The following is a 19,769-nucleotide window of genomic DNA, read 5'->3' as shown; positions in this document are numbered from 1 at the left end:
ATGGAAATGGCTTGAAAAGGTGGCCTGGGGTCAGATGGAAGGGGTCTTTGAATGCCATGCAAAAGAATTTCAACTTCGGTCTAAGGGCACATATTTATAACAAGTGGAAGGAAAGGAAGAAAGAAATAATGGCTTCTTCTTTCTGGAATGCATCTGCAATGTGAAAATTGAATACCTGTAATCAACAGGAACATGAATTATAGAAAGATAAATTAGAGTTGGAGAGAAATCGCATTTATTGAGTGCACATATGCCATGAAGTGTACTAAGCCCTCTCCATTCAGAGCAACTCTTACACTGACACATGAGTGGATTCGAGTCTGCAGGTTGCAGCTGAGGAAACTGTGAGCTGGAGAGGGTAAGTATTGGGCTTAGAAGCAGGATTGAAACTCAGTCTGGCCTGTACTGAAAGCCTCTTTTGCTACCATGAGGCCTCGTGAGTGCTTTAGTTGAGTAGAACAAGTTATTCCTTTAGAAAGAGAGGTAGAGAGAGGGTGCTTGTTCAGGAGGAGTCTCCAATAAAGTCCTTAACATTAAAAGGATCATTAGGTGACCTCTGCTTCCAGAAAAGGGGAATAGACATACTTTTCTCTATTCCTCCCACCCAAACCTGGACATTATACATCAGGTGAACAGAGGAAGACTTTGAAAGGTGGAGAGAAGGACACAGACCCGCTGGGAACCTGGAGACCCAGGGAACAGCACAGTGGTGCGTTCCCTGTATTTTCTTTCACCTCATATATCCTGGACTGGTTATTGGAGAAGCGGAAAACCTGGAAAAGCCAATGGAAAAGGCAAAAATAACCCCGAGAAGAGGCTTATATCTCTAGTTAAAGGACCAGGAAAGGGGCAGTGTAGCAAGATGGAAACTTTAGACAATAACCACCTTTCTCTGACCAAACACCCCAGGAAACACCCTTATCCCCACGGAAGACTGAGTGTGGTTCTGGAACAAGGGGCCCCAACTCCTCTCCCCCAACCAAGGCAGTGTCAGCAAAGGCTGAGTGGGAAATGGGGCTTTCATCCATGCTTGGTGCTTACAGCCTGCCCCCAGCATCAGTGGAGATCATATGTGGAGCCTGGGCCTACGCCCTCATCCAGTGGTAATGCAGTGTCCCTTCCCAGCTCTGCTAGGGTGGTGTTGCACGAGGCCAGTGGAGTCAGGACTTTCCCTGCAGCCTAATATTAACAGGGCCACTGCTCCCCCACTCCCCACCTGGTGCCAGTGGAAGCCACATGGATTTGTGTCCTCTCAGCCAGGGTGGCATCCAGGGGTGCCTAGGGAGGATGTTTACCTCCACATAGCAACTACAAGGCAATGCCTCCCTTCCCCTTCTGAAGTGGGGTGAAAGGAGGCCTGCCAAAACAGAACGTTGAATAGGAGCTAGAGTCCCACAGCATAATCCCCAAAATGTCCAGGTGTCAACCCCAAATCACTCGTTATACCAAGAACCAGGAAAATTTCAACTTGAGTGAGAAAAGGCCGTGAACAGATGACACAGATGTGAGAATCATCTCACAAGAATTAAAGCAACTGTTACAAAAATGATTCAACAAGCAATTTTAATAAATGTGAAACAAATGACAGAATAGAAAGTCTTACCAAAGAAATGGAAAATAAAAGAAGAACTAAATGGAAATTTTAGAATTGAAAAATACAATAACCACAATAAATGGGATAATTAGTATTTTGTATCAGAATAGGCCTTTTTTAAATTGAAAACTTATGAGCATTTAATTTGTGCTGGTCACTATGTGAGGTCTTGCATGGATTATCTCATTTAGTTTTCACAAAAAAACTCTATAAGATATTATTATCACCATGTTATAGATGAGGAAATGAAAAACAGAGGAGTTGAATGACTTGCCCAAGGTTATAGAGTGAGTAGCTTTCTTCCAATTTTCTCTAATTCTCAACTCCACACTTTTCACCACTATACTAAACGGATTACAATGCTTAATTTAGGTAGTAATTATCTTCCAGCTTCCTAAGTGGCCACATTCAGAAGATTATAATATCCAGGATTTCACAAGCTGCGTTAACCCAGGGAAATGTATTTTTAGAATCAAATGCATTTCATCCAACTCTTTGAACTCATTGAGTCATAGATAGATAGACAGATAGATAGATAGATATAGATATATAGATTTATTTTGACTCTTATGAAACTTTAAAAAGCATTTATACTTTTTCCTTACTCTGTGTGTACTAAATTTTTGAGTACATAAAGTGACAATTAAGTGACAGTATCAGCTATTTTATGGACAAAAGTTATTTGCAATAAGAGAAAAATATCTTAGGTAAACTCATTTTTAAGCCACAGGAATTTGAAGAAAATTGACCCTGAGACCTGAAAATCTCCTCTCTCTCTCTCTCTCTCTCTCTCTCTCTCTATATATATATATATATATATATATATATATATATTTACATTATATATATTTACATTATATATATCTATATCTATAGATATAGATACATAAAAATTTAGGTTTTGCCTATGTCTGTGTTTGAGGACAATATAATAAAAATCATGTCACATCCTCAACAGATGTTAAAAACTCATGATGGCTCTTACTTCCCAGTCCATATCCCAACATGTATTATCTGTACTTGCTCTTCATAGAGGTAAAATCAGCAACAATTTCAGTCAGATGAAAAGTAATATCACTGTTCCATAACTTCAATAATCTGCATTTTGGTATTTATTAAGTCTTTTGGTGCCATTTGGCCAATCAGTATTTTCTAAGACTAAAAGATATTCACTTAACATCCTTATACTGTGTGAGAGTAGACTACTGCATACTAAAGACAATACAGTTCTGAAATGGGGCAGGTTATTTTTATGAAGTGAAAGGGCAGGGAGGGAAACAGCGTGTGGGGAAGGCATTGCTTTCCTGGAGCAAGACGTGGCCATGCTGCGTGCAGCTTCCCAGAATCCTCTGCAAGAGCTGCCTGCTGCTGCCATCAGGACCTGAGGCCACATGGTGAGGCAGGCAGCATATACCTTTTCCTTCTCATGTCCATCGCTGAGCCCCATTCTCCCCCAAGTCTCAGTGCCCTCTCTCGTTATCTGACAGGCATGGCTATTCATGCCTTCTCCTGTCCTTTGGTTCTGGGAGGCCTCCTACCTTCTCCTCCATAAAGGCTTCCACATGGAGATGCCCCCGACCCACCCAGACACAGTACCTGTTAGAATCTGACCTCTCAGTTAAGAGAGGACTCTTCAGTCTTATCTGCCTCTTGAAGGAAAATAATACAATTGGTTAACAAAATAATTGAGACTAAACTATAAAATACTGTAGGCTTCGTGGAGGGGTGAGTTAGTTGCATTTAGAGAACCCTTTACAGTCTGTGTGTCTAATTCCTGGGCTATAGGAAGCCACGTTTCCACATCTGAGCCCCTCTTGGGAGATATTTGCTTATTTCGGGTGACTTTACCCTTCAGGTTCACAAGAAAGGTTGTCAACGACTTGACACTCTTCCCGAAATACTGCTGACTTCTGGGTTATTTATTTATGTTTTGAACTACAGCACTCAAGAGGCTATTACATCTTTGCCGTTTTGCTTAAATTTGTCATGCTTCCCAACTTTTTAAATGTCATGTCACAGAGAAAAAATGACCATTGTTGTTTGGGAACAAGAGGGGGCTTAGAGCCTAGAGGTTGCTGGAGGCTGGAAGGACTGGTCTGGGACTCTGGTGCCCCAGGGCCCCCTGGTCACCCGAGGGTGTAGCCACACACAGGCTGGGAAGCTGCCCTTAGGTAAGTCGTGACAACTTGGTTATAACCTCCTGCTGTGAACTGTCCATCTCCAGGATGTCACAGAGCACCATCCACCATTTTAGCAGAATAGGGCTCTCAGAGAGAAGTGGGAATCAAGTCTCCTGCCTGGGTAGGAGAAAATGAAACATTGTTGATGCAAGAGGAGAGTATAGTTGAGGAGCAGAATCTGGTATCCAAGGGGTTTGGCAACAGTAATCACTGTCTAGACTCTTGGAATCAGAGCCACATGGGAAGAGTTCAAGAGGAAGGGAGGGATCCCAATTGGCGGGCACAGCACCTGGCAGGGAATAATTCAGGGTGAGAAACACATAGAAGACTGGCCAGGTGGTATCTGGGAAGTGGAGCCTCACATCCTAGGTTTAAGAGTAAGAGGCAGAAGTTGTGTCATGGGAAGGGGATGGCAAAAACAAAGTAGGAACTTAGGGTGTCCATACCAGGAAGGCACCTGAGTCTAGTCAAGCAGAGTGCAAGACCTTTAGAAACAGGGATCAAAGTGGATGCTGAGTTAGAGGAACCGGAGCCCACAAGGCTGACTAGGGCTTCTGAGCATGGCATTTGTGCAGACATCAGACCTGGGCACTGCTTCAGCTGGAACCAACTGGACTTTAAAATGGAGGACTGGGCTTAATGGATTACCTGTGACCTCACATCAGGATAAGTCCTGGGAATACAGGGAAACTGTCCCAACTGGTGGAATCAGGTACCCCTGCTGTGGAAAGAAGGAGAGAAGATTCAGTCTGAGGAGCCTCCTGGACCCCACCCAAAATGCAGGGGTCCAGCCTCAGGGACTCAATATTGTTGCTTTGCAAACCCTAATGTCATTAAAACTCAGAGACAGAAACATGTTCAGGAATGCTGCTCTTAGAATGAGTAAAATTTACTTTTTCATTTGTCATCAGATATTAAAAACTATGCTTCCATATTCTTAAAACAAAACTAGTCTTTTAAATTGTAATCACTCTGTTTCCTTCCATTATAAAGAAAGAGGACTACTTGTATCTGTCAAAATTTTTTTCTTTTAAAAGTTTGTCTGCAATGGTCTGGCAACTTTTTGTTTATGTAGCGTATATCCTCTATTCACCTGCTTCACTGTTGATGAGGTTGGAGCTGACATTTTTGGTAAATTATTTGGTAGAACCATACAAAATTTCTAATACTCAACTGTCTTTGACATTTAAAAACTGCAATTTTGTGTGGGTCAAGCTAATAGCTGCTGCTGTCTCTCCCTTTCCTGCAAATGGCAGATTCTTCTGTAAATTAAGGAGGAATGGAGAAATGCTCTTCTTAATCAAAAGAGCCAGGACTCCAGCAGAGTCACTGTGGCTCAGCACTCCCCTCTCAGCCTGCAGTTTCTAAGCTTGCTTGTCTCCATCCATAATCAACCAACTGGAATTTGAATATATTACTCCCTACCAATCAGACACTGACAGTTTACTTTGACCAACAGAACTTTAAGTCATAGAAACTTCAGCTTAGCTCAAATACTTTCTGAAGAGACTATGTCAGAACAGTACTTCCCCAATATTTGGCTAAATCCAAAGCTTTCAAAAGTAGTTTTAAAGTGGTTTTATCATACCTAGGACGTCCACTTCAGTCTTCTTTTTTTCAATGTGAATAGATTTATACAGAATCATGCATCTCTTAAACACACACACACACACATGCATGCATACGTGCATGCAGATAAGCACCAGTAAGAGTCTGAGTTTGCAAGAAGGCAGGCAAAAGTTTGGGATACCATCTCCTTAATGTAACTATTTCTCTGCAAAGAACCAAGTAAGCACAGTGTTGCAACTTGGTCACAGCAGATTCTCAGAACCTAGATTCTGAGGTTCAAAATGGTGCAGATAAGTCACATGATTTGCCTCATAGAATCAGGAATTGTTCCATTCTAGCAATGCTCTGGGGTTCCATTTGATTTTGCCTTCCTTACTACCAGAGAGACAAAAAAGGAACTAGAAGGAAATTAGAAGTAGGTGAATGATTGAATGACCAGAGAGACTGATTTATGAATGAAGACTGAGGGAAACAGAACATCTCTCTACATCATCAAATATTGATGACTAACAGCTCACTGTGGAGGGGTCTGTGGTAGCTGTCTACAGATGCTGGACAGATAAGCCTTAGGAAGAGGCAGCGTTAGTGCCATGTAGCATGAACCACATAGGGGTGGTGACACGAAATTACAAAAAAAAAAATTCATGGTTATAATGATCATTTAAAAAACTCAAATTGGGAGTGTGTGCTAGATGACTAGCAAAACTTCTGAGTCATAGTATCTTAATGAAAACTCATCTGTGTTTGAAAAACATGTTTCTCAGTCTCTCTTAGGTTAGCCTAATGCCTTCCAACTTTTGCCTACAGAAAGTTCTTTCTGAAATTTTCCTTAAATCCCATATGGTGCAGCTTAACCAGATCGCTCTTGCTCTGCTGCTGTTGGGAATGGTGCTTCATCCCAGGACTCAAGTGTATGCTGGCCTGCTCTTCCCCGCCAGCAACCAGGGCAAACCAAGACTGCATTAGCCTGTAAAAACTTGCCTCTGGGTCTCTCTGCACAAGGACTATGCTATGGTTTCCTTCATATTTTCTTTTTTTGATGGTGTTAAAAACCATGTCCCTGGCCGGGTGCGGTGGCTCATGCCTGTAATCCCAGCACTTTGGGAGGCTGAGGTGGGCGGATCACGAGGTCAGGAGATCGAGACCATCCTGGCTAACACGGTGAAACCCCGTCTCTACTAAAAATACAAAAAATTAGCCGGCTGTGGTTGTGGGCACCTGTAGTCCCAGCTACTCGGGAGGCTGAGGCAGGAGAATGGCATGAACCCAGGAGGCGGAGCTTGCAGTGAGCCGAGATCACGCCACTGCACTCCTACCTGGGTGACAGAGTGAGACTCCATCTCAAAAAAAAAAAAAAAAATTGTCCCCCTTCTTCAGCCTGATTAGTGCCAATAGTTAAGTGATTTGTTTTGGGACTTCCCAAGAAAGTGCCACGAGGCCTTGGTAAAGTTGCTTACACTGTGTGAGCCTGTTGTCTTACCAGTAAAATAAATATGCTAATACCTTTGGGTATTCAGTCAAAAATATATATTCATTAGAAATAATACATGTAAAACACCCTGTACAATAGTGGGCCTATAGCATACATTCAATAGGGGTAGCTTTTTAATTCTTATTATAAATTGTACTTTTTGGTACATATGTCTTAACGTCTTCACTGAATTTATAGTCTCTAAAGTACCTAGCCTGTAGCAGATGCTTATGGATTGTTGAATCAATACCTGAAAAATTAATAAACCAATAGATCAATACTGATTATTACAAATTACAGAACATGCATGTAAAGGCGCCCTTCTCTCTGTAGCAAAAGTTGCTGATACAGGTATAGATCATGCTGGGCCAGGATGATATAATCTTAGCCATCCTGTCCCCAGTTCCGGAGTCCATTCTAGTTATTGGTACTAAAGTCCTTTTGGGGTTAGAATGCATATGGCCTTCTCCAGAAGATCCAGTTTATTTTTACTATGTTCGCTGGACTCATGATAAAATTGTGGACCAGAAATCTGTTCTAGTCCACAATTTTATCATGACCTTAAAATAAAAGAAAGCTTTCATGTATTCAGAATGGATTTATTTTGTACTATGTATCAGCAAATTTATAGTGAGTAGGAAGTGAATGCTCAAAAAAGACTCAACTGCCTTGATATTGATGTATTTGACCACGTGCTCCTCTAGGTGTAGCCAGTGATAACACTGTGATGGCAATAACAGCTACCATTTCATGAAGTCTGTGTGTGTGTGTGTGTGGCATGTGTTTGTGATTTCTTAGGGTCACAACAACCCTTATGAGTTGGATCTCCTTTTCTCATTTCACTGGGGAGAATCTCTGAAGCTCTGGCAGGAAGTACCTTCCCCAGGGTAATGTACAAGTGACCTGTCTTGGGTGTGTCTTCCCTGGTGTAGCTTCCTCATTTCTAGCAGCAGCAGAGGTTTGGGGCCTCTTTGGAGACAGAGATGTGGGCACAGGGATCTAATGGAGACAGCCCATCAGCCTGCAGAAGGAACCAGGTCATTGGCCCTGGCAGATCCTTCTACCCATAGCCTGCTATTGGGTTCTGATAACATTCCAGGACTCAGGACTCAGCTTTGACTTGTGAGGGGAGATAATAGACTCAACAGACCTGGGCTTGGGCCTCTCCTCTCTCACCTACAAGGTATACTTTCACACCCCAGCACAAAACTTCCCAGCAAAGATGCGGAGGATTAAGCAGAACTGCAGATAGAGTGTTTCTGCATACATGAATATTAAGAAATGAAAACACAATATTCTCTGATACCAGTAAATATGCTTAGTTACCCATAGTCTTTTCTGATACAGTCAAACCAGGGAATGCATACTGAGGATACAAACTGAGTTAAGTGTTATGTGACATTTGCATTGTTCCATTGGAAGTATATCTGTATGCTATTCTTAGATTTTTAAGTTTCTAAAATTATAAATGCCATATGTGTTGATGAATCTATCTATAATTCTTTGTTGACCAGTGTCTGTGGTTCTAGAACCTGAGATTTTCTCAAAAGGCAATATGAAAAGAAACTATTATTTGAGTGTGCTCAGGGAAAGAAGAATGTTTCTATGCAATTTTTAAATATTAGGTGTAAGTCTGCTCTAATGACAATGGATCCCTGATTTATCACTATATACTGACGACTGTGCTCTCATTTTTATACAAACCAGTGCTTTTGGCTGCCCATATTCAGACATGAACTTGAAAAAGGAGGCAACACTTCATGATCGTTTGAGAGAACAAACACAGGCAAATTTGGAATCAGACTCTTCACATTCAAAATCAAAAAGCCTCTGTAGTTTGAGCTTCAATGGAAAACATGAAAAGGTGAACAGTCAGCCCAGGTAAGAAACTTCTTGAAAATGTGAGCCAGAAAGTAAACCATGTAAAATAGTAAAAGAACAATTTTGTTAATAGTAATAGTTTCTATTTCTTTCTTCAAAAGAATTATTTTTATTTCTGGATATTATTATGTTCGCTGGGCTGATAAAATTCATCTAAGCCTTGATCTTCATTTAAAAAATATTTTATTTTGCTTCATCCTTAAATATTTGAATTTACCTTTTTCTAAATGTACATATTGTATGTAAGCAGTAGAAAATATATCTCATTTGTACCATTCCAAAAAATTCCCTTTTATCTTAAAAAGTCTTTATTCTTTTGAATCATTTCATAGATACTACCTCTTTTGGCACATGGACAAGTATCTGTATCTTCTTAGTCATATTAAGATTTCCTCTCTTATCTGTTACTTGTCTTTGTCATCTTTAATACAAATGTACCTCGGATATTATTTCTTCTTACACAGAATAGTTTCCATTTTGATTTATTGACAACACATCTTCCCTTTGTTCCTAAATGTAAACTTGTGATTCTAAATACCAGTTTTCATTTTTGTTTACATATAACTATATTCTAAGTAGCTGCAAGTACAGCCTTGTGTGATATTTTTTAACCTAAATGAGTAAAACAATTTAAATAACATCTTTTCTCCATGCTGGGAATTATAAATACAGAAAAGTCTAACACTAAGTAAGTAACTGGAGACTAGACAGCGACTGAGCCAAGAAAGGCTAGACAGAGAGATGAGAAATGGGCATCTTCCTGACCCTGCTGCAGGCAAAAGACAATCATGTTCAAGACCTTGACCACCCTAGACCCTGACTGTGCAAGATTTGAAGGGACGACTGCTTCTCCTAAACCTCAGAGCCTTGCTCTTTGCATTCAGCAGGTGTAAAACAAAGACACACAGGCCTCTCTGTGGGTGGTGCAGAGTTTCCACTGAAATCACTGCCAGCCCATTTGCACCTCCATCCCAAGTGGGGAGGTGCTCCTTCTCTTCCAAGGGGGCACCAGATTATTCGGAGAATTTGGCTCATAGGATACACTTTTCACATGAGTTTTACATCCTGGACTGTGGATATTTTTTTTTTTTCGAGACGGAGTCTCGCTCTGTCACCCAGGCTGGAGTGCAGTGGCGCAATCTCGGCTCACTGCAAGCTCCACCTCCTGGGTTCACGCCATTCTCCTGCCTCAGCCTCTCCGAGTAGCTGGGACTACAGGCGCCCGCCACCACGCCCTGCTAATTTTTTGTATTTTTTTTTTTTTTTTAGTAGAGACGGGGTTTCACCGTGGTCTCGATCTCCTGACCTCGTGATCCACCCGCCTCGGCCTCCCAAAGTGCTGGGATTACAAGCATGAGCCACCGCACCCGGCCTGGATTTTTTTTTTATTCATGCACATGTTATTTTAGAGCATTTGAGTGACATTTCATTTTTTGTTAAATTTTGAATATTTTGACTTGATCTCTGCGCACATGATTGTAGATTAGTGTTTCTCTCTATTGCATGATCTATTTCCTATGGATACACACGCTTCTCTATTTTTATAGCTGTATCTTGCATTTTTATTATTTGCTATACACCTACTCCTCTTGTTGCAACTTCACAGGGTCTCGTTGTTCTTTACTGCTGTTTCACACCCACACTGTTTACAACTTTATGTAGTTGAGAGCTTGAATGTCTTTCCATTTCCTGGGTGAGAGAGAATTTTTTTCTTTTTTAACCATTTCCAAGGAACAGTGCTTATTTATTCCAGAATCATAGAGACCAGTACATCCCTTTGCCCTTAATCTTTTTGCTATAATCTGTTGTATTTTTTCCAAATAAAAACCTAGTCAGTTTCACTTGTAAATATTTTAGACATTCATCCTCAATGTCAAAAATCACAGAAATGAAACAGATCTTTGAACTGCCTTAAAAAAAAATGATTGCTCTCAGGGGTTAGCTAAGCTTTTCTTTCTAGCAAACACAGATATGTTGCCTCCCCTATCTTGAACTCCTCTTAGGAGTTTAGCCTTTTAAACTAATTGTTACGTGCTTTATTATTTATGAAGGAGCTTTGCACTGAAATATATCAGATAGGAATAATTACTACAGATAGAAAGAAGGAGTCGAGAATGTTAGTTGATAATCAAGCAGACAAATTGCAGGTTGTCCTGTTCTGCCAAATCCTGTGTCACCTGTAATTAGCTGTGGGGGCAGGAGGTGTATGATACACATCATGAATCCTCAAGCCTACTTTTGCTTTTACATCTCAAGACCAAAGCCATCCTTGCAGTCCAATATCTGTCCACTTTTTTTCCTAATCAATAATCCTAATAATGTTTGGGTAAGTCGTATTAGCAGTCATTCCCTTTTCGAGTCTACCCTCATCTCCATGGCATCCTGTTCATAGTCTTAAATTCCAGGGCGAGGGAAAAAAAGAGAACAAAGGAAACAACAAGGAATGATATGTTGGTTAATTATGTACAGATAAAACATATTTTAACTCTCTCCACAGCTTACTTGTAGTACTGTCCCGAGGCTGCCTTTTCTCTAACCCAAATCTTTGCTCTTGAAATCACTAGCTATTAGATACAGGTGATGGAGAATATTTAAATTCTATCTTTCCTCTTCTGCATGTTGAGGAGAAATAACTTTTACTTGGCTCCTGTCCAAAAATAGTGATGGAGGTTAAATTGGTGAAAATCAGAGCTATAATTTCCACTGGCCTCCAGTCAAGCCATCCACCATTGAGCTCTGGACAGGCCTTCTGTAATTTTTTATACAAGCAACATTTGTCACATTAGAATATCCAGAGTTCCAGTCTGGGCAACATCACGAAACCCCATCTCTACAAAAAATACAAAAAAAAAAAAAAATAACTGGGTGTGGTGGCATGTGCCTGTAGTCCCAGCTACTCAGGAGGCTGAGGTGGGAGGATCACTTGAGCCTGGGAAGCAGAGGCTGCAGTGAGCTATCACACCATTGCATTCTAGCTTAGGTGACAGAGTGAGACGCTGTCTCAAAAAAAAAAAAAAAAGAAAACAAATATATGTGTTTGTGTGTATATATATATCTATAATATATATACATATATATTTATATATATCCAGACTTCTTGTAATTCAAGTGAAAAATATAAAATTAACTTTGATAAGCTTCCAAATTTGGTTAGATATTGCCCAACAATTTAGATAATTTTTTCTTTTCCTTAACTGCAACCCAATTTTTTGATTATTTTTAAAAAACATGTTTGCTCTTATATTAATCTTTGTATCAGGATTATAATTAGTAAATGTATGACTCCACTGCATGATTTAGTGGTAGAAATAGTCTATTTATGTTCACATTTTTTAGTAGTCATGTTTTAATTTTGAGAGATTTATATATGTACTGCTAGATGTTTGCAAGAGTTATCTTTATAACAGTAAGATATAGGTGTTATATTAACTGTAAAGAGTCATACTCACAATATCACAGTGAGTCACCATTACTGAAAACCTGTATATATTCCTTTTTTATTTGTGCTAATAGAGTGAGTAGTATTATATTCATGGTGCACTAAATGGAGGTGAATAGCTTACACTTGAGTTTCTTTCATTTGGGTATATATAGTAGAGTAGAAAATACCTTAATCCATTTAACCATTTATAGTTTGCACATATATAACCTTTGGAGCTTCCCATAATTTTGTAATTTAGGCAAAGCAGACATTATTCTCATAATATTGCCATTTATAGATGAGGAAATAGTAAGCTGGTAAGCTTATCTGGGACTGAAACATAGGTCTTCTGATTAAATACAGCATTTTTTCAGTACGGTAAATTAACAATCATATTGTCAGAAATATAAATGATAATAACTATCTGCTATTAATAGCACATACTTACTTGGGGCTGCAAAGTGTTATGCTAAACAATTTATGTACATCATAGTGTTAATTTTATTTCCTCCTCCCAACAATCCTGTATGTGGTAAGTTTTCTTATTCAGATTTTATAACATAGGTATCTAAAGTTCAGAGAGGTTAGACAGTGTCTGAGGTCATGCAGATGATAAATAGAAAAAAATCCCACTTGCAATTCAACTACATTAGACTAGTGAAAGAATAACAGCCTAAGGCTTTGAAAAAGCCCAGCTAGGTTCATATTTAGTCTTACTTTCTACTGATGTCTAGGATTCTCAGAGTCACCTTGTGATGCATCTGTTTCTTACTTTGTGAAAATAGAACATGCATTCTGCACATATACTCCAGAACTTAAAGTATAATAATAATAATAAAAGAAAATAGAACTACTGAAGGGAAGAATCTTACCATGTTTTCCCCAAACTGATGTTTCTTATTTATACTATATATAATACAAAATGTCCATCTTGAGCACATTTTATTATAATATACTGAAGGCTTCTACCTGCAACAAGAGAATAAAATGAGTCATTAAAACATTTTCATCATAAAGAAAATTACTTTGGAATGCAGCTCCCCTCTACTCCCCATATTGTCTATTAGCTGGTTTCCCCAGGCCTGAGGGGGACATTTTTTTCAGGCATTTTTTTTACTTGCCTAAGTGTTCTTTAATAACTTCCTTTGCCTCCCAGAAGCATTGTTTAATATATTCTAATTCACACAATTGATAGCACCACCATTCGTTAAAATACCTGTCATATTCTATCATTGCTATTAAGAAAATCTAAGAAAATGCCTAATAAAGCTCACTTTGTTTTTCCTGATGCCTGCCATATTATAAATTTCATGCACTTTTTGAAGGCTAATATTGGTAATAAAAATGCCTGGGGAAAATTGTGGTAATCAGAAAGGATGGCATGTAGTGGAATATTTCCTTAATGATCTTGATGATAAACTGCACTGCCATGAGCCAACTAGTTAATTTCCACTAGGCAAATTAGCTGCAACGTAAGTACCTTCTATGATGCCCACCCTCAGAATCATAACAATGTTAGTTGGTTGTCCCACACATTCACCTTCCAAGTGAGTAAATAGGTTCTTTAATCCACCAGCCTTTTTCTCACTTCTTACTTTCACTTTCTCACTCCTCACTTTCACTTTCTCTCAATTCTCTGCTTTGGGAGGTAGAGTCTACTTAGTGGCTCCACTGACTCCCCATCATCTCCTGCAGTGTTGTTTTCATTCCTGCACTGTGCCTTTGTTTCCTTTCTTGGTACTTCATTTACTCCTGCCTGCATCTCCTCCCTTTCCCATGGCTCACCTCTCTCTTGGAATTCTGTGGCAGTCCCAACCTGTAAGAGCTTCTTGAAGTTGGAGATTGTGTTTTATGTGTCTCTCTATTTCTAACACTTAGTGTAATACCTGACACATACTAGGCACTCAACAAGTTAAATAGATTTTGAGCAACCTACTAGGTGCCAAGGATTGTGGCCAGCCCTGAGAGGCTGAGTTTCTAAGAGCAAGACCTATCCTTGCTCTCAGCATTCCTCTCTCCTTTTGGTCCACACCACATATCAGCAGCTTATTTGTGTGTCGGCATGTACCTTTTTAATACTTTGTTATGTGTATGCCATGTCTTCTCAAAAAGACTATAGGCTGCTAAAGGGAAGAACCAATTTACCCTTTTGCTTTTTCTTCTTTATGTTTCACGTTATAGGTCTTTAGTTCACCTAAGTTGATTGATTTCATTATATACATTTGTTTTTCTCTTACAGCCTCAATTCCTTCACCTGTAAAATGATCATAAATGTGAGGCTTATATAAGATTTTGAATATAGGAATATAGATTTTGGTAGATATAGTCTTTAATATTGATATATGAATGCGCCTGGCACATAGAAGAGACTATTGAAATAATAGTTCCATATCTTTTCTCCATTTTTATGAAAACCATTGATTTTAAAGTCTTGCAGTTGGACCAGTTCTAGCGGTGTGTATATCACACACCTCAACACCAACCATAGGAATTTAGACCTTTATTTATTTGTTCTAAGGTAATACTCAGTGTCTATAACTAAATTAAGACCCTTAATCAAAAAAGTAGTGATCAAAACACCATGACAAGCCAGAGTTCTTCTTGTCCTGTAGGGGGTTTGGTTTTGGCTGGACAGGAAATCCTAAGGCCTTTCAGAGGAGCCCCCTCTGGCTCCTCACCTCCAATCAGACTCTGAGGAGCCACTAGCCTGGCATGAAAACCTAGGAGCTCTATGGAGGGAAAGGACTCAAGAGATTAATTCAACTTCTGCAATGTGGAGACAAGGACACCAATGCCAAAGAATTTTGCTATTTCATCAGCACCGTTGATGGTGGCCCCTTTGAGCCCTCTGACTCCCAGCTCATCGCTCTCCTCACTGTTCCATACCACCACCTGCCCTAGAATTAAGATGCAGTCAGAATGGAATTCGGTTTGGGTATGTAGTTAGCTGACTAACACTTATCTTGCTGAATTCAGCACCGTGACCATAGCCAGGTCCTAAAATTAGACATACTCATTCATTCAACATTTGTCTGTTGAATAAATATTTAGAAAATACTCTTCCAAACTCTAGTGATAGAGCAGGGAACAAAACAGACAACAATCCTTGTTCTTATCAAGCTTTTCCTTGGTGATAAGAAAATCACCCAAACTAGTAAGTGACAGGACAAGGATTTGAACTTAGATGGGATGGCTCCTGTCTGTGCAGACTTGGCAGTAGGCATGCTGATTCCCTCAGGACATCAATATTCATTCACTCCACAAATATGTGTGGAGCTGCTGCTGTTGCCAAGTGGTGTGTTAGGTGCTAGGGATGTGGAGGTGAGCAAAACAGTTGCATCTTTGTGTGGAGCCAATTTTCAGGTAGGGGAGATGGAAGAGGAAGAAAGAAAGCAAACCATAAATGAAGAGAAAATCACAGATGGTTGACAGGTGCCATAGGGAAGTAATGCGGAGTAGGAAGGGTGATGCTCAAAATGTTTTCAGTAATCACCTATCATAAAGGGCCCAGCCACTAAGGGAAAAAAAGGTTCTGTTGAATATTGTGCATGTGGAAAATGAAATGAGTCGTGCCCGGATGAGCTCAGGGGCATGGAGAGGATCTGGGATGAGATAGAAGGGCTCAGCTCTTGCCAGGCTTCACCTGCCTCACTTCGTGGGCACCTTACTAGAGTCTCTAGAGTCTTGTATTTCCTAAATGAATGTACAGTTAAATGCTGAAACGTTATGAAATAACCCATGGATGCCTTGCCATGTCTTCAAAATATTTTTCCGAGCTGATTCTCATAAAGAATTTTAAAATTTATTCTAAATCTCTGGATTTCTGGAATCCTGCCTTGGCTCAGGCTCTCAGTGACTAAATGCCACAGAACAGCGTGTCCTACGATATCCACAGCAACTTGCGTAGAGGAAATATTAGTGTTCTCGCACCCCAGAAAAATAAAACCTTGCTGCCTGAGCACCAGCGAGCATTTTATCATCTATATACTTAACCTGGTTTGAAAATAATTCTTTCTTACTCATTGTAAAGAGTAAAGTTGGGACTTTAGCGTGATCTTTTTCTCATTATTACAGCAGTACTTGCTTATTATGGGAAAAGAAAAAATACAGTTGAGTAGAAAGAAAAAATAAAAACTAAAAACATTAACAATATCCACACCTTTTTCTATCAAACAGCATAACATATAGATGTTTGAAAAATATAAGAAAATGTCCACCTTAATAATTCCAGTAATGTAGAAGTTTTAAGAAATTAAGAATTTCTCATTCTCCACTCCTAACTCTGATGCTGCATGCTTAGGTCACTAGGGTTAACAGATTGCCACCTGTTCTCTGTACCTTTTTGATGTTCATACATGCACATGTGTATGTAGATGTATGTATTAGTCCATTTTCATATTGTTGTAAAAAACTGCCTGAGACTGGGTGCTTTATAAAGGAAAGAGGTTTAGTTGACTTACAGTTCAGCATGGCTGGAGAGGCCTCAGGAAACTTACAATCATGGTGGAAGGCAAAGGGGAAGCAAGGCACCTTCTTCACAGGGTGGCAGGAAGGAGAATGAACACAGGAGGAACTACCAAACACTAATAAAACCATCAGATCTTATGAGTACTCACTATCATGAGAACAGCATGGGGAAACTGCCCCCATGATTTAGTTACCTGCACCTTGTCTCTCCCTTGACACGTGGGGATTATAAGGATTACAGTTCAAAATGATATTTGGGTGGGAACACAAAGCCTAACCATATCAACGTACATTCACCCTTTTAAAATAATTTATATTAACATTTTGTTAATCTGCAATGTCTTTTATTTCATTTAACAATATGTCATGGGTAAATTGTCATATCAACACAAACAGACCCAATGCATTAGTTTTAACAACTGCATTGTATTCCATAGTGTAGGCATACCGTAACTCATTCAACCATTCCCCTAATGACCATGGTTTCCAGTATTTCTCCTCTTGTAAATAATGCTGCAGGAAACATTTTCATATGAATATTATGGATTTTATTATTTGCTGACGCTTTTTACTGCTATATTTTAAAAGGGTTCATTACTTTTTATTTGCAAACTAAACATACTGTATGAATCCTCAAATTGATAGAATCTCACAGGTCATTGGTCCATTTTGCTTGACTGAGAATAAATAAATTCGCATATCCAAACCTACACACGTGCGTGGGAACACAGAAAGCTTGTGCAGGCCCCATGATTTGTCCTAGCTCCATGTCTTACCTCATTGCACACCACACCCCATTGCTAATTCTCCTCACCCCAACTCGCCCTCCACCTGCAGTGTGGCCCTCTCTGTGTTTCCTGTGATAAAATTTGTATTGGGGCCAAGTTCAAACTCATCTCCCGAAGGCTTTTTCTACCATCTCCCACCTTGTATGCAGAAAATGTCCTCCTGTTGTATGATCCAATAGCATGTCCTCTGTCTCTCTGATGCAGCCCTTTCTTGGTCTGCTTTGTGCAGAATCTGCCCTTGCACAAGTCTGCATCCCCTAATAGATCATGAGTCTTCTGGTGGCAGAAACCATCTCTGCAGAATGCAACAGCTGCAGGCAGGAAAATCTCAGAGAAATGTTGATTGAGTTTGGAGAATTTGCCTAAAAATAGAAGAGTCAGAGCCCAGTGTCTGCCTTTTAAGCCTTAAGTTATAACTAAACACAGTTATTGTGGCAGTTTGGGGAGCAGCTTCCCAGATAAGGCAATCACATTCTGTGTGTGTTTTTTGAACTTATGGACCTTTTTTTTTTTTTTTAACTTCTAGAACAGGGGTCAGCGAGCTTATTTTTTGTAAAGAGCCAGACGGTAAATATTTTAGGTGTGGCCAGCTATAAAGGTCTCTGCTACAACTACTCAGTTCAGCCATCGTAGTGAAAGCAGCCCTAGACAGTAAGTAGAGAAGTCAGCGTGGCTGTGTTCTAGTGAAACTTTGTTTACAAAAACAAGCAACGGGCAGGATTCCACTTATGGTGCGTAGTTTGCTAACTCTTGTTCTAGAAGGTGTCTAGGTACAGTTAGACTAACCTGAATTAAACTCAAATCCTAGTTCTTCTACTTGTTATGTGACTTTGAGCAAGCTTCTTAACCTGTCTTTTTGAACACATAAATAGAAGATTAATATTTCCTCCTTCATGTTAAGCATCCAGTTCAGGGCCTAGCACTTAATGAGCACAGAAATAATAGCCACTAGTATTGTCTTGTGAAGGGGAATGGAAGCCTAGAAAGAGGGTCAGAGAAGATGCAGGCCCTTTCTTCCAAATGGAAGTAGAAAATCCTAAGGAAAGAGCACATTGAAAAACAATGGATAGCAGAGACTCTTGGGTGACAGTGACAGCCTTTGCCTTTAGGTCATATGCACCTCTTTATGGAATAAATCAGGAATAAACAGATACACGGGTCTCTTGACACTTGCAACAGCAACAGCAACAGCAACGCTATTAATAAAATACATTGAAGATTGTTTAGGATGCCCGGAGCTATTATGACTATATAAAAGCTATGGGCCAGGCTTCAGGAGGAATAACTGGTACAACAGTAGTACATCCCTGGAGATTTAGACAGAGATTGAGACTATTTTAGCTAAAACACAAATGAAATATTAATTTTTGGCTCATGGCTGGCCTAGTCATTTCCAAACATGTCTACTGGCTGGATGCAGTGGATTCTTTTGAAATGCAAACTCCTCTGTGACTTTTCCCACTGCCCACAAGATGAAGTCCACATCCTCGAGAACCCATGCCAGGCCCTCCATGGCTGGCTTCAGTTTGTTCTGTCAAGCTACCTTTCGTTGCATGGTGATTCAGCCAAATAAGTCGATTAGCTTATTCAGGTCCTCAAAACGCTTCCCCGTTCCATGTTACTTATGCTTGTTCTGTTCCACCCTAATTCTCGAGACTTTTAGAAACCCATCAGTTACGCTCATCTCCATTCTCTGAAGACCCCACTGGCCCAGCAACTGTCAAGTCACTGCCTGTGACTTCCCTTTATCCATGCCTTCTATAAGTAATCAGTAAACTGTACGCTATTGGAAGGTGATGTGTAAAGCAGAAAGAAACCTGGATTTGGAGTCCAAAGACCTGAGATTGGACTTCATTTTGGCTCCATTAAGAACTGATTTTGGCTCCATTATCGACCCACTTTGTGCCCAAGATGGGGCAGGTTGTTGAATGTCTCTGAGCCCAGTCTCTCAATGTATAAAACAAGAGTACTATCCCAACCTTGTAGAATTTTTGTGAGAATGAAATGGGAAATGAAAAGGCTAGGAGTCCTTAGTAGATACCTACCTCCTGGGAGTTCCCAGGAAATGCTAACTGAATCTGAACTGCTCACAGGTTTTAGCCTGGCATATCTCCCTACTGATGTAATCATCTGAAAGCAAGACTGTATTGAAATATAACCATGATCAATTGAAGAACTCCGCATTTTTTTAAAAAAAAACACCCGACAAATTTATTTGATTTATTTTAAAATATTTTTTAAAATACCCATCAAAATTTTATATGTGGCAGACTGGCTTCTATTTTTTAACTTTGTAAGATAGAAGCAAGATCTTGATTAGCATATATTGCAGAAGGGTGCTTTAAGATGGCTTGAAAATCAACTTGAAGTTTCATAAAATTTGTAAAATTGAGGGGGA

At 39.7% G+C, this 19,769-nt stretch overlaps 1 protein-coding gene across 3 annotated transcripts in view; it reads left to right on the top strand.

Moving 5' to 3' along the window:
* L3MBTL4 (L3MBTL histone methyl-lysine binding protein 4) overlaps positions 1–19,769 on the top strand; it is a 481,074-nt gene that overhangs the window by 334,502 nt on the left and 126,803 nt on the right. For all 3 annotated transcript variants that reach the window (XM_030810728.1, XM_012506197.2, XM_030810729.1), the window contains exon 15: positions 8,522–8,695. In XM_030810728.1, the coding sequence (XP_030666588.1) occupies positions 8,522–8,695 (174 nt within the window). The remainder of the gene's footprint in view (positions 1–8,521; positions 8,696–19,769) is intronic.

This window comes from Nomascus leucogenys, chromosome 4 (assembly GCF_006542625.1).
Source record: "Nomascus leucogenys isolate Asia chromosome 4, Asia_NLE_v1, whole genome shotgun sequence".
Lineage (NCBI taxonomy): Eukaryota > Metazoa > Chordata > Mammalia > Primates > Hylobatidae > Nomascus > Nomascus leucogenys.
The sequence above is the reverse complement of the archived record's forward strand: the minus strand, read 5'-3'. Positions and strand labels throughout refer to the sequence as shown.